The following is a 14,561-nucleotide window of genomic DNA, read 5'->3' on the forward strand; positions in this document are numbered from 1 at the left end:
ATTAGAAACAGTGATCTGAAAAAGTTGTCAAAAATTCTAAACCAATTCTTGTTGTAACATGGTATCGAAAATGCTTTAATAACGCCATAACACCCGTAATGTCTTTGTCAACGCTGATTCACAACGGCCTAGCCTTCTTACCTGTATCTAAAAATAGACATTCAGTCATGTGACCACATTTTTGTCACATCACGCACCTGATCGAGGCGACGTTGTGACCTAGTTGATAGCGAGATTTCAAACGAGAATACAGGTAACAGTATTCACGGAAATGAATCTGGGCAAGTAGACCCTCCGTGACTTACCTGCAAAGTATGTAGAAGACACAGGTAAAAAGATATGGATATTACAGGTAAATCATAAATATTTACCGTCAAGCAAAAGGGAATATGGAGACTTCAAAGGGAATTACCTGTGTGTGGTTATTGTTTTGTTTATGTTGCTTTACGAGCATTCGGATTATCCAGGGCCAGGGAAGTCTGTTTGTGACCCCACCTCCAGACCTTGGTCGACCGGTAGTGGCAAATGGAATCGTATATTTCTTACACTACATCGACATCCCTGACCACTGCTTGGAACCACGGGTGTCGAAGTACCCGGCTGGGGCCGTGATCCGAGACAGACGGGCGCTGATGCGAGCTGACAACCCCCACATCACATACGGCAACCTAGAGATCGCACCCTCGGGATGTCTGTATATAGAACCGGGGGTGGAGATGAGGTTTGGTCCAGGATTTGGAATAATTGTCAACGGAACCCTCATATCCAGGGTAAGTTCAATGTACAATGTAATGACACAATTGATAAGACTATTCAAGAGCAATAAATAAAATTTTGGCAGACATGTTTACAACACTTGACATATACTACAGTATAGTTTAGCCTATTGTTGATATCTACCTTTCACTGTCAATGAAAGATTGCCTAGAATACATCTTTAAGAAAGACCCAAAAGAAAATTAGGTCTGTTAGTGAGTCAAGTTTCCTTTCATTAAGTTTAAGGCCTAGGTTCTTAATCTTTTTTTTATCTGAAAATGGATCTTGGAATATTACTTGTCATGCTTCACTGAACTTTAGGCTGACAAAACACAACCAGTGGTAAGCAGTTGTGACCTTGCTGGGATATCACACATTAAAACAAAATTAGGTGTATTTATTTATATATATTGATGTAAAAAAGATGCAAATATTCAAGATATTCTGAAAGGTTTGTTTGGTTTATGTGAATTCAACCCTTTGCTGTTTTGTGGTAAAGAAATATTTTATTGATATGACTGAAGAGCTAATTGTGTAATTGAATAAATAATTCATTCCTCACTTATTGACTTGAGTCAAGTCTCCAGTTTACACATGCAGTGTACTCAGTTCACCCCACATTTTAGATTATCGTGTTACTACATGTACAACTGTGCACTGAAAAATTGAAGTCTTGATTATTTACTTATTATCATTATTTTACAAATTTTACTCTGTTTACAATCTAAACCATTGCACTGTATTTTTTACCGAAGAAATAGCATCATGATTCTTTTAATAATATGTGTTAATTTCTATATATTTCATTATTTTAATTGTAATGTTAAACCCATGGAGGTTCAGGTTAGAATTGTTCTTCAGTAATCCATGCTTGTCGTGAGAGGCGACTAATAGGGTGGTCAGACTCGCTGACTTGGTTGACACGTGTCATTTTGTTGTGTAGATCAATGCTCATTATGTTGATCACTGGATTGTCTGGTTGACTCAATTATCTACAGATTGCTGCCATATAGCTGTAATGTTGCAGAGTGTGTGCTGTAAAACTAAACTCACTCACTGACTCTATGTTAAATATTGCAGGAATTTGTCTCACCAGGTGGTCACTGTATTATAAAGTGATTACTGCAGGTAGTCCTATAAGGAAAATGATATCGGCTTAACAGTTTAACTACCTCTAACTTCATATCAATAAGCTGTATCTAAGCTCTGTTAAATACGGCATGACTGTGTTTGCTTAATGGATTTGAAGTGTGATCACATGGTGCTGATCTCATTAAGATGAGAGGTGTTTGGACAGTGTTTGCCTAGTGCTGCCTGACAGCATCCTTAATGGCAATTAATTATGTAATTACTTGATTGGTTTAAACATATTTTATTGTCCAAAAAACAACGGGATTAGGCACAAGTGCACCACTTATGATCGCCTTCTCGCCTTGATTAGCTTCTGCAATTAAGGATTTGGTTGATATTCCTTTTTGTCAAATTGTCATGCAAAGGCCAAATGCCATAAAGTTAGTTATTGATCTTAAGGTGTTAACCTTGCGATACGAGTACAAAGGACAAGATTACATTAGAGTTATCTTAAATTTGATGGCATCATGAATTAATCCAGTAATTTTTATTCATATACTAGTATTTAAACTGATTACAGATAATTCAGGTGAAATCTATCAGAATATTTTTCAAAGAAAGTATATAACAAATGAACCTGTGTATACATAGATCTACATGGTTGAGGAAGTAAGTAGAATGATGTAAATCTGGCAATAGGGAAAGAGAGCCTTATTTCCTTTACAGAGAGTAAATCCCCATGGAAAAAGCTTTTTTGAGATCAGATTTGGATAAAAAAAATTAACATTGATTAAAATAGTGATATTACAGAAGATTGTTGAAAGTGACACCTTTTCCTCTTAATTGTTCATAACTTTATTTGTCACGTTTATTGTACAAAGCGATCTTAGCGCGACAATTATCGTCAGTTTAGTTAAAATATAGGAGTTCCGATCAACCTAGCGCTAAGATGACTGTGTACACTAGGGGTGGGTATTGCAGAGAATTTTCATATTGCGATATATTGTGATGCGGAAGCATATATTGCGATATGTATTGCAATATATTGCAAGAATTATTTTTTTAACAAAACTATTTATAATCGAGTTAATGCTTGATTATAAAGCAAAAGCACAACAAAATTACTATGATTGATTAACCTTTAATAAAAACTTTTAATCATGACAAAATAAAAATGTAAGTAACATTTGGCACTAATGAAAAAGGGATAAGAACAATTAAAAAAACAGAAATATCCGAAGATTTCCGAGTGTTACGAAGTTTTCCAAATGCATGTCAAAATACCGGTTTTCGATCAGCGTATCACAATACGTATCGTTTTCATGTCTGAACTGGTAAATACCGGTAAACCGGTTATATTGCGCAGCCCTAGTGTACACCCTGTCATCATGAATCACATCTGAAGCAATAGCTAATGGCATAGTGCTAAACTTGTTTTGTGAAGAAGGCCCTGGGTTTCTTAATTGTCAGCATAAAAATTGAAAGCTGTGTAACAACCTGAATTCTGATGGAACATCGCTCATGACTCTAGGGTAGCGATGAGCCTGGGGGCCGTATCCTGATGACGAAGGACAAGGGGGAGGACACTGGGTACCCGTCAGGTGACTGGCACTTTGATGCCCGATTGGTTGACGGAAACACCACAATGGACGGCCAGCTTAACCTGTTGTATCGGAACAAATGGCGAGGAATCTGTACCAACTATGTCAAGTGAGCTATAAACATTATAAATATGATAAAGGCTAGTGTGTTCAGGATGGATGCTGTTAGTCACTGGATTGTCAGACACGATTATTTACAGACTACTGCCATATACATGATATACCTGGAATATTTCTGAGTGCAGTTTTAAACAACTAACAAACAGAAGGATGGTGCCCATTCTCTGCCTGGTTCTAACCTGTGAAGATCCGGGTTAGAATTGGTCTTCAGTAACGCATGCTTGTTGTAAGAGGCGACTAAAGGGATCGAGCGGTCAGACTCGCTGACTTGGATAACACATGTTATCGTATCCAAATTGCATAGATTGACCCATCAGGGTGAAGGCCCGGGTTCGATTCCCCACATGGGAACAATGTGTGAAGCCCATGCATTTCTGGTGTCCCCGCTGTGATATTGCTGGAATATTGCAAAAAGCGGCGTAAAACTAAACTCACTCTCTCACTCACTACAAATCTGACTATTGCATGCTTGAAGTGGATTGGACTCCTTGTTCCTGGAAGTTTGTGGAACTAGACTGTGAACAGGGTTAAAACTGTTTTTGGAAAGGATGAATTAAATAAACATCTGAGACTTCATCACTTCAGCTTTCTTCCACATTCACCTGCACACAGTCATTTAACTGGAATACTTTTGCGAGAAGTAACCCAACTTACTCAATAATATATGTGAATAGCAAAGCACAGAAAACAGTTTAGGAGTGGTAGATAGTCTTGGTATATTGGGATTGGATAATAATACTGATTAACTTTTAAAAAGCAGCATGTTTTGCTTTTGACTTTTTGTGGTATGTATCTTCGTGGCGATGTGAAGCTTCAGAAATTTCCCCAATTATGTTTCCAGTTTCACCGAAATAGATGCTAACGTAACATGCCGCCATCTTGGATTCCTCAAAGGCAACTTTACCTACCACTCATTTGCCAAGAATTACACTGATTACATGCTGTTTGAGAGACCCAGGTGTACGGGGCAGGAGGACTCGCTGTTTGAATGTCCAGGTGTGACTGCGACAAATATTCAGCTCGGACAACACATTTGTGGTAAGAGTTGTGGACATGTTTCTCTGTGTTTTGTTACATTGTGTGTCCATGTTTGTTCTCTAAACACTCACTGAAGCAGCTGGAATGGCTGTCGTGGAAAATAGATTTTCTTTGTATGTCGTCAATGGGGTCAATGTTGCAGTTATAAGTGAGTTATCAACACTGTATGACTTTTTCAATATGAGAAAACTATTTTGAAACAATTTAAAATACAATAATATCATTTTGTGGAAATCATCTTTTTTATAATAAAAGATTTACTTCTTTATATAAACAATAACTTTTGTCAGAATTTATTATATTTATTATTATTAAACGTCAATGTATTTTCATTGGTAGTACTAGATTGATAAATCAGCTGAGACAGAAATTTAGATTGTTATTGTGTCTCAGTTAAAACATGTTTTTTTTTACAAATTATCCATCAGCCCCTCGATTTTGATAGTAAGACAATAATTCAGTTGCCGTCTTATTGAACCGAATGATAAATATTGACATGATGTTGCTGGTATGCTGGTTTTGAATGCCATGTTTGCCCAGCATGTCTGTACAAGTAAAAGTTAGTTATTTTGCATCAATCCACTAGTTATTACCTCTTTACAGACTATTGTATTAATTGTATTGATTGTATTTTTGCCTTATGTTTATGATGAGTAAGGAAACTGTGACCACAATAGTTCTGTTATACTTTGTACTTTGTGAGGCTGATGTACAGAGTTGCTTCCCTTACAAGTGTCAGAATCCTATGATCATTGGTTCAACTTTCAGATTCGTTCTTAGTATGATTCATGGTTTGTAAGCACCACACACACCTTGTGGGTTTCTCTTAAGTGGCAAACATACAAGTTCAGTTTTGGGCTCACTGCCGAAATACAGTGGAATATATAATAAATATATAAATGACATACTGTTCACAAACACAATTCACTTGCTCTTGTATTTTGTAGACACTATACATACTGGCCAATATTCACTTTCAATATTTCATTGTCAATTTAGAACATATTGATCAAAGCATGTATCATTTTACAAAGCACTGTGATTCTTTAATTGCAAGTTCTAAAATAAGAAAGTCCTGATTTTGGACAAAGTTAAGTTTTTCTCCCAATTTGTCAGCCAAGTCAGGTAACCCTGGTGTCCAGAATACAGATGATATAATGGCGTGTCTACAAAATTGTATTGTTCTATTTGCAGACGGACAACAACTTATAGGGTTTGAATGTGAAGGTTTACGTGATGGTCTTGCCACGGACAACTGGCGAGGGCTAGAATTCTACAATTCCACTTCGGCAGAGAAAAATCATAGAAGATAATGTTTACATCAATTCCACATTTTCCTGGATAGAATATACCGATATTCTGTATGCCGGACTAGACATATTCCATGGTAAAGGAATCGGGGTGAACTACCAGCGGGCAGCAATAAGTGCGAGTCCACATGTCCCCGTGTTCAACAACGTCACGGTCAAATACAGTGCCTACCATGCTTTCAACTTGACCAATATTGAAGGGCCCATCCATATTGCCAACTGCACTCTCTACAGAAACAGAGGTGAGTAGTATTTACCATGGTTACACCGCTTTATTTTAGTAGGGAGTAGGTTTAGTTTGACGCTGCTTTTAGCATTATTTCAGCAATATCATGATGGGGGCCACAAGAAATAGGCACCACACATTGTACCCATGTTGGGAATTGAACCCGGGCCTTCGGCATGACGACGTCAGGGGTGGAAATAACCCATTGCCCGACGCTCGAGTCCAGTGTTTTTTTCTGTCGGGCAAGCAAATTTGTATATCACACTGTACTGGTGTCCATTTGAATTTCAATGTTAATTATGTTGTTTATTTAAAAAATCACCAAGAAAACGGCTGGTATAGTGGAAAAATTATTAGGGCAAGTGATTTTACATGTGCCACTGTACCGGAGTACAATAGCGATTTTAAAGTTATTTCCACCCCTGGACGTGAATGCTTTAACCACTAGCTAGGCTACCCCACCACCCCTTTTAGTAGTTGTAGTAGTAGTATATAATGGTAGTACAAATGTATATAGTAGTATATACTAGTAGTAGTAGTAGTAGTAGTAGTATATAATGGTAGTACAAATGTATATAGTAGTATATAGTAGTAGTAGTAGTAGTAGTAGTATATAATGATAGTACAAATGTATATAGTAGTATATACTAGTAGTAGTAGTAGTATATAATGGTAGTACAAATGTATATAGTAGTATATACTAGTGAGTAGTAGTACAAATGATAGTGGTGTCCTAAATGTATATGTATATATAGTACAAATAGTAGTGAGTAAGTAGTAGTAGTAGTAGTATATAATGGTAGTACAAATGTATATAGTGTAGTATATACTAGTAGTAGTAGTAGTAGTAGTATATAATGGTAGTACAAATGTATATAGTAGTATATACTAGTAGTAGTAGTAGTAGTATATAATGGTAGTACAAATGTATATAGTAGTATATACTAGTAGTAGTAGTGGTAGTAGTAGTATATAATGGTAGTACAAATGTATATAGTAGTATATACTAGTAGTAGTAGTAGTAGTAGTATATAATGATAGTATACAAATGTATATAGTAGTATATACTACTAGTAGTAGTAGTAGTAGTAGTATATATATAATGGTAGTACAAATGTATATAGTAGTATATACTAGTAGTAGTAGTAGTATATAATGATAGTACAAATGTATATAGTAGTATATACTAGTAGTAGTAGTAGTAGTAGTATATAATGGTAGTACAAATGTATATAGTAGTATATACTAGTAGTAGTAGTATATAGTAGTGTAGTACAAATGTAGTAGTAGTAGTATATAGTAGTAGTAGTAAATGTACATATGGTATAATAGTAGTATAAAGTAGTATATAGTGAGTATGTATAGTAGTAGTAGTAGTAGTAGTATATAATGGTAGTGGCAATATATATAGTAGTATATACTAGTAGTAGTAGTATAGTAGTATATAATGATAGTACAAATGTATATAGTAGTATATACTAGTAGTAGTAGCAGTAGTGAGTATATAATGGTAGTACAAATGTATATAGTGAGTATATACAAGTAGTAGTGGTATGTACTAGTGGTGTATATAATGGTGAGTACAAATGTATATAGTGGTAGTATAGTAGTAGTAGTAGTAGTAGTAGTAGTGAGTAGTATAATGGTAGCATAAATGGTGTAGTAGTATATATGTATATAGTAGTAGTAGTAGTAGTATATAATGATAGTACAAATGTATATAGTAGTATATACTAGTAGTAGTAGTAGTATGGTATATAATGGTAGTACAAATGTATATATAGTAGTATATACTAGTAGTAGTAGTAGTAGTAGTATAATGGTGAGTACAAATGTATATAGTAGTATATACTAGTAGTAGTAGTAGTAGTATATAAGGTAGTACAAATGTATATAATGTGGTAGTATATAGTAGTATATACTAGTAGTAGTAGTAGTATATAATGGTAGTACAAATGTATATAGTAGTATATACTAGTAGTAGTAGTAGTAGTAGTATATAATGGTAGTACAAATGTATATAGTAGTATATACTAGTAGTAGTAGTAGTAGTAGTAGTATATAATGGTAGTACAAATGTATATAGTAGTATATACTAGTAGTAGTAGTAGTAGTAGTAGTATATAATGGTAGTACAAATGTATATAGTAGTATATACTAGTAGTAGTAGCAGTAGTAGTATATAATGGTAGTACAAATGTATATAGTAGTATATACTAGTAGTAGTAGTAGTAGTAGTATATAATGGTAGTACAAATGTATATAGTAGTATATACTAGTAGTAGTAGTAGTAGTATATAATGGTAGTACAAATGTATATAGTAGTATATACTAGTAGTAGTAGTAGTAGTAGTAGTAACTGTTGTTCACTTTCATTGTCAAATACCAGTGACCTTTACCACTTTATGCTGACAAACTGTGATGTCAATAAGTACTGAACACATGAAATTGATAATTAAGAGCTTCTTTGAAAAAAACCCCATTTCAGTGGAGGTAATTCTAATGATTAACAACCATTTCATTGTAAGTTTTAGAACATATGTATAAATGAACGTATCAATCTGCACAGGTTATGGCATGTACATACAAACTGCTGTGGGCAATGTCCTCGTCAACATGACCAACATCACGGAGAACTGGGGTGACGGCATCAAGATGTATATGTCAAACCTCACCTACAATGACTACCTGACGAGATTCCCTATGGAAAAGTCCTTCTGTAGAACCCCGATCCTGATTGGACAGACGTATCCAGTGTACGTTTATCAAGATGTCATAGACTTTGAAGGAAACAAGCTAGTGCAAGGGATATCTTGCTCCAAGGTCAGCCAAATAGTAGTTCATGTATAATTGTGAAGTACATGTTGCACATGACGTCTGCTAAGACAAGTGTGTAAACATTTTGCAGTGTATGTCTCTGTTCACCCAGCCTTGAATGTGTAGATGAGTGAGTGAGTTTTACGTTTTGGTTTTACGCTGCACTCAGCAATATCCCAGCTATATGGCAGCGGTCTGTAAATACTCGAGTCCAGACTAGACAATCCAGTGATCAACAGCATGAGCATCGATCTGCGCAATTGGGAACCGATGACATGTGTCAACCAAGTCAGCGAGCCTGACCACCCAATCCCATTAGTCGCCTCTTACGACAAGTATGGGTTATTAACTGAAGATCAATATTCTAGCCTGGACCTTCATGGGTGTAGATGGTAAGATGAGAAAGTAATGACTGACTGTTAACCTTCAGAGGCAGCATGGGTTGTATACTTCCAAGGGAGTAGAGAATGAAACAGATTTGTCAAACCTGTTTGGGAATTTTTCAGACAATGTTCCGTCAGGGTCTGTATGAGACCAAGCTGGAATATTGCTAACTGCAGAATCAAATTTTTTTTGGTATTGACTGTCAAATATTATTAGATACTTATTGTGATATTTGTAATTGATTTGCAGACATATCAGACACTTGAGAACAAGAAGGTGGTCATTCACTTCCTGGACTTGATACGAGACAAGGTGGCCAGTGGCAGCTTAGAAATAAGAGAACAGTCAAGTACAGGGACTCTCATTGGCACATACGATATAACCAATGGCAGCTTTCCACAGTCAGTGACCACCAGAACCAACAAAGCATATATTGCCTTCCGATTCAACATTCCAAAGAACCATCAGTGCGAATCTTTCAAACCCTGTGTCCGTGTCCTGATGCGATTTAATACAGTTTTTGTTAATGGTAGGTTGAAATGCTTTTGAATGTTCAGCTGAGTTGAAGATATATTAAAGAACAGGGCCCAGTTGCACGAATCTATCTTAGCTCTAAGGTGATGGTAAATCCCATACTTTGGCTTTCGATTATCAAAGTGCTGAGATGGCTTTGTGGATTGAGGCCCCGGATGGTTGGATGGGTCGGTTGGTTTTGGTTAGTGACCTCTCACGACAAGCATGGGTTGATGAAGACCAATTCTAACTTGGATCTTCTCAGGTTGGTTGATTGGGCAGTTGCCACTGGGTTTGAATCATTTGCTGAGTTTGATTCTCTATGTCAAAAAGGAAAGCTAGTATGTTTCTAACCCAGCTGGATCCAATGATCTCTGAAAAGAGGTGTAATATATCATTGTTTATGTGATGGACAATTTTCCCCACAAGATGGATGTGTTTGTTGTTTTCCTGCTATGTGTTAGAGGCCTGCAGATAGGTCTGGACAAAACAGTCAAGTGAACGACTGACTGTGTACCCTCGATGTTTGGTTATGTTCCCTGAACCCGGGGGAACATAAACAAACATCGAGGGTACATCAACCCATGCGCCCTGAGCGACCAGTGAACAAAGTATTTATCTTACCAAACACCCTAATGTTAATTTTGAATTGTTTGAAGCACGGGTACAAATATTTTTGTAGCCATCGCTAGATTTTGCTGACAAGAAAAACAGATTTAGAATTATCTCCCTGCCATCGATTTGCATTTGCAAAACATCGGTAATTTCCGTACATCATACTTGATTCAATTTAATTCGAGATAAACCACCAAGTACCAAATGAGTTGCCATTGACAGCGGGGTACATTGAAATGTTACTCGCTTGTAAGCGGGGTACATTGAAAATAATAGAAGAGCGCGCTCAGCCAATCAGAAAGCGACATTTATGTGTGAGGTAAGATAATGGCACTTGGGACCTATGATGTTATCGAGAATCCCTGAGGGTCTACAGAGGGTATAGATAGGTACACATGTGGGATACAATGGCATGCATCACCAAGTCAGGGATCCTAACCACATGATACTGTTAGTCACCTCTTCCAACAAGCGTTACCCGCCTCCGTGGTGTAGTAGTTAGAGCGTCCGCCTGGAGAGCGGAAGGTCGCGGGTTCGATCCCCGACCACGTCATACCAAAAAGACGTTAAAATATGGTACTTGTTGGTCCCTGCCTGGCACTCGGCATTAATTGGTACAACAAGGACTGGTCGGCTCGGAGTCAGTATAATGTGTCTGAGTGGGGTATTCATGCTTCACTGCGGAATGGTATCTCAGTGGGCTATCACTATAAAACCAGCTTAAGTGTGGGCTAGTACAAGCAGCCGCACATACACATACACATGCATGCACATCGTCATATGAGCGAAATATTCTCAAGCACGACGTAAAAACCAATTTCACCTCACCTCACTTCGGTAATTTATCCAGATGTGCACATAAACATGAGGGTGAACCAGACAGTGACAAAATGTCTTTGTAAAATGTCCGGAACACACAAGTTAAATGATAGTACATGTACAATGACTGCTATTGAAATCCCAGTGAACCAACTATTGCAGTTACTATATTTTCAAATCATAATTTGTTTTTTTTTAATGTTGTTTCAGGAACCGACGATGATTTCCGACTGATCTACTCGCAGGTGTCCAACAATACAGGTTATGGTGTCAATATCCAGGACATGCGCAATAAGGTGTTCTTCAACACCAGTGAAATCTCCGACAACCAGTATGGCGCTGGAATACGAGTCTATCAAGGAGCAGGGGAGGTAACTGTGAATAACACCCTCCTTGAGAGAAACATGGCCGCAGGCATCAACATTACCTACTCCGGGGGGCTTCCAGCTGATCAACAACACAAGGATAATTGGAAGTCATGGTTATGGAATCATCACCGAATATCTCCTGCTGAATCGGACCAGGATAGAGTCGCAGCAGAAGATGGAAATTGTCCGATCAGAATTTCAGTTGAATGAATGGCGCGCTGTGCGAGTTGGAAATTACTGCAAGGGAGGAAGTATTTTGATCAATATGAGTTCCTTTGCATACAATTTTGATGAAACAATTGAGTATCTGTCATGCAATATCTCGACAACAAAACCAACCAATTTCAGTGTGGCTTTCAATAAGTTTGACTCCAACTTCCGACATGCTATATTTGTGCGCCCCAATGGTCAATACTGTGGGTATTATCAGCAATAATACATTTCAGAATCACAGTCTTGGAGGCGTGTTGATTGACAATGGATATGATCTTCTTATAAGTAGGTGGTATCAAAACTTTGAAGTAGACTATCGCATTTTTGAGAACCGGTTCGCGGATAATTATGGACGCTATGCAGTAAGTATGAGGTTGACTCAAAATAGTCCGTTTCAGAAACTGGAGTTCAAGTTTAACAAACTAGTGGAAAATAATATTCAGGACTCGTTCATGTTTCTAAACCCGAGGAGCAAGGCTAATGCAGTGGTGGTGGTATCTTCTGGAAATGTCCTGGTGCAGCGGAACTGGATTCAGAATCCAAACTCTGTCCGTGAAATCGCCACCCATCTTGTGGATCCGTCTGTTACCATCACTGGCTCTGAGAATTGGTGGGGGATCGAGGTCCTCCAGCAGGATCAGCTGGAGCCCATCCACAAGGCCATCTTTGACCAGGATGACCGGTACAATCTGGCCAGAATCAACTACTGGCCTGTTCTCAAGACAGATCGTCTCTATGACAACATCGTCAGTAGCGATGTGGCTCGGTTCCGTTGGCACTTCAGTCGTCCTGGCAACGTAATTGGTGGAGTCCTGGAGGATGATGACTTTACAGCTAATGATCGCACGGTGTATCATGTGGACCGGGACATTTTCATAATTCCTGGGAGATCCCTTGTTCTTGGTCGAGGTGTGGTACTGGAGTTCGAGAGCTCTGTTGGTATGGTGGTGCATGGCTGCTTGAGAGCAGACGGCCATGAAGTTTCCAACACAATACAGTTCCGTCTGAGAGACGATCCTGACATCCTGCCTGTTGAGAACAGAACCGCATCAGTCCGTCTGGTGGATGGTGAAGATGAATATGAAGGTCGTCTGGAGGTTGACATCAATGGAGAATGGGGAACTGTTTGTAATGAGGTCAGTAGCCATCAAACTCATGCTTTGGAAAACTAAACTGTTTAAAACAGTAGTCTGCTTTTGGAGTCTTCTGATCAGAATTTTTGAATTAATTTCAATTTATTTTTCTCTTTGTAAATAGAGAAGTATGACTTGAAATTCAACTGGATTTGGTCTTCAGATTGGTGGATTAAGTCACAGAATGACACGAAAAATGTATTCAGAAACTAGGTACTAGAGCTCAACATATCAGTGTCCTTGAGACTGAACTGAAGCACTGACCTTTTCTCTAACCTTATCCATGATACATTTACATTTCTGGTGTCCCCCCGCCATGATGTTGCTGGAATATTGCTAAAAGCGGTGTAAGACCAAACTCAGTCAGTCAGTCATGATACATTTAACCATGAACCATACCTTTAGTTGTCATATCATACAATGATATCCTTAGGGACTGTTCATAATCCATGAGTAGCGGTGTGTGCGTGGGTGTGAGTTGAAGATTTTTATAGAGAAGCATGTACAATGTGAATGATCCCCCTAGAATTTATGTACAAAATGAGTGACTCCCCCACCTGCATGTCATGTACAAAATTAATGACACCCCCACCCCCGTCTCCAAACCCCAACCCCAATTGCAACCCCAAGTACGAGTGCAAAATTTATGTCCCTCTTTCCCCCCAAGAACAAAATAGAGTGTGAGATACATTTGTACTGGCAGTATTTTTAACTGAACATCGCCCACTCACCATTCAACTGATTATTCACTTACTTGCTCAACAGGGATGGTCGGAGCAGAACTCCCTGTTGGCCTGCCAGCAGTTGGGTCTTGTCTACAACCCCGACAGGCCAACAGCTCGACAGAAACAGTACGGCCCCACGAATCAGCCAATCCTGATGAGCTGGGTGAAATGTGACGACGTGGACACTGACCTCACACAGTGTCGTGCAGCCCGCGATGGGGAGCATCAGTGCACTCACAACATGGACGTATTCCTTCGATGTGAGCCAGCTACCTGGGCAGGTTCGTAGCATATTACATTGTGCATGCTGGTTACTGTTCTGTGAAAACCTACCAGGGACAGTTGAACAGCCCAGCAATTTTCTGTGCTTGTCTTCTTAACCCACATTTAAGTAGAAAACACTGTCCTGTTATTCATGTGTTCTTGAGAATGTGGGGTGGTGGGGTAGTCTAGTGGTTGAAGTGTTCGCTCGTCATGCCGAAGACCAGGATTCAATTACCCACATGGGTACAATGTGTGAAGCCCATTTCTGGTGTCCCCAGTCGTGATATTGCTGGAATATTGCTAAAATCAGTGTAAAACTAAACTCACTCACTCACACTCTTGAGATTGTGTTGTGTTGTGCTCTCAATCACTGGACAATGCATCCATTTTTGTTGTCAGTTTGTCAGCAACAGTCCTGTGTTTTGGGGTTTGAACTATGATATTATGCAAGGGGTCGTTATATGTAACTCACTTCTGTTTAGACTTTATACAGGTTAATAATCATAAAAATGTTGAGGAAATAAACTTGCCAGTACATCAAACTCGGTTGAAGGTTAGTAGGTGGCAATGAATATGATAGTGGTCATT

The 14,561-nt window shown here is 38.3% G+C and overlaps 1 protein-coding gene across 1 annotated transcript in view; it reads left to right on the forward strand.

The window, feature by feature from the left end:
• The first annotated feature begins 242 nt into the window (after window positions 1-242).
• LOC124289865 (protein bark beetle-like) overlaps window positions 243-14,561 on the forward strand; it is a 32,638-nt gene continuing 18,319 nt past the window's right edge. Inside the window, 11 exon segments of the mRNA XM_046726542.1 lie at window positions 243-770; window positions 3,359-3,537; window positions 4,390-4,586; window positions 5,781-5,872; window positions 5,874-6,138; window positions 8,692-8,945; window positions 9,573-9,852; window positions 11,481-11,704; window positions 11,706-12,029; window positions 12,031-12,987; window positions 13,750-13,990. Of these exon segments, the coding sequence (XP_046582498.1) occupies window positions 390-770; window positions 3,359-3,537; window positions 4,390-4,586; window positions 5,781-5,872; window positions 5,874-6,138; window positions 8,692-8,945; window positions 9,573-9,852; window positions 11,481-11,704; window positions 11,706-12,029; window positions 12,031-12,987; window positions 13,750-13,990 (3,394 nt within the window). The 5' untranslated portion in view covers window positions 243-389.

The sequence above is a fragment of the Haliotis rubra genome, unplaced genomic scaffold (genome assembly GCF_003918875.1).
Source record: "Haliotis rubra isolate DU_JTF1 unplaced genomic scaffold, ASM391887v1 Scf45, whole genome shotgun sequence".
Lineage (NCBI taxonomy): Eukaryota > Metazoa > Mollusca > Gastropoda > Lepetellida > Haliotidae > Haliotis > Haliotis rubra.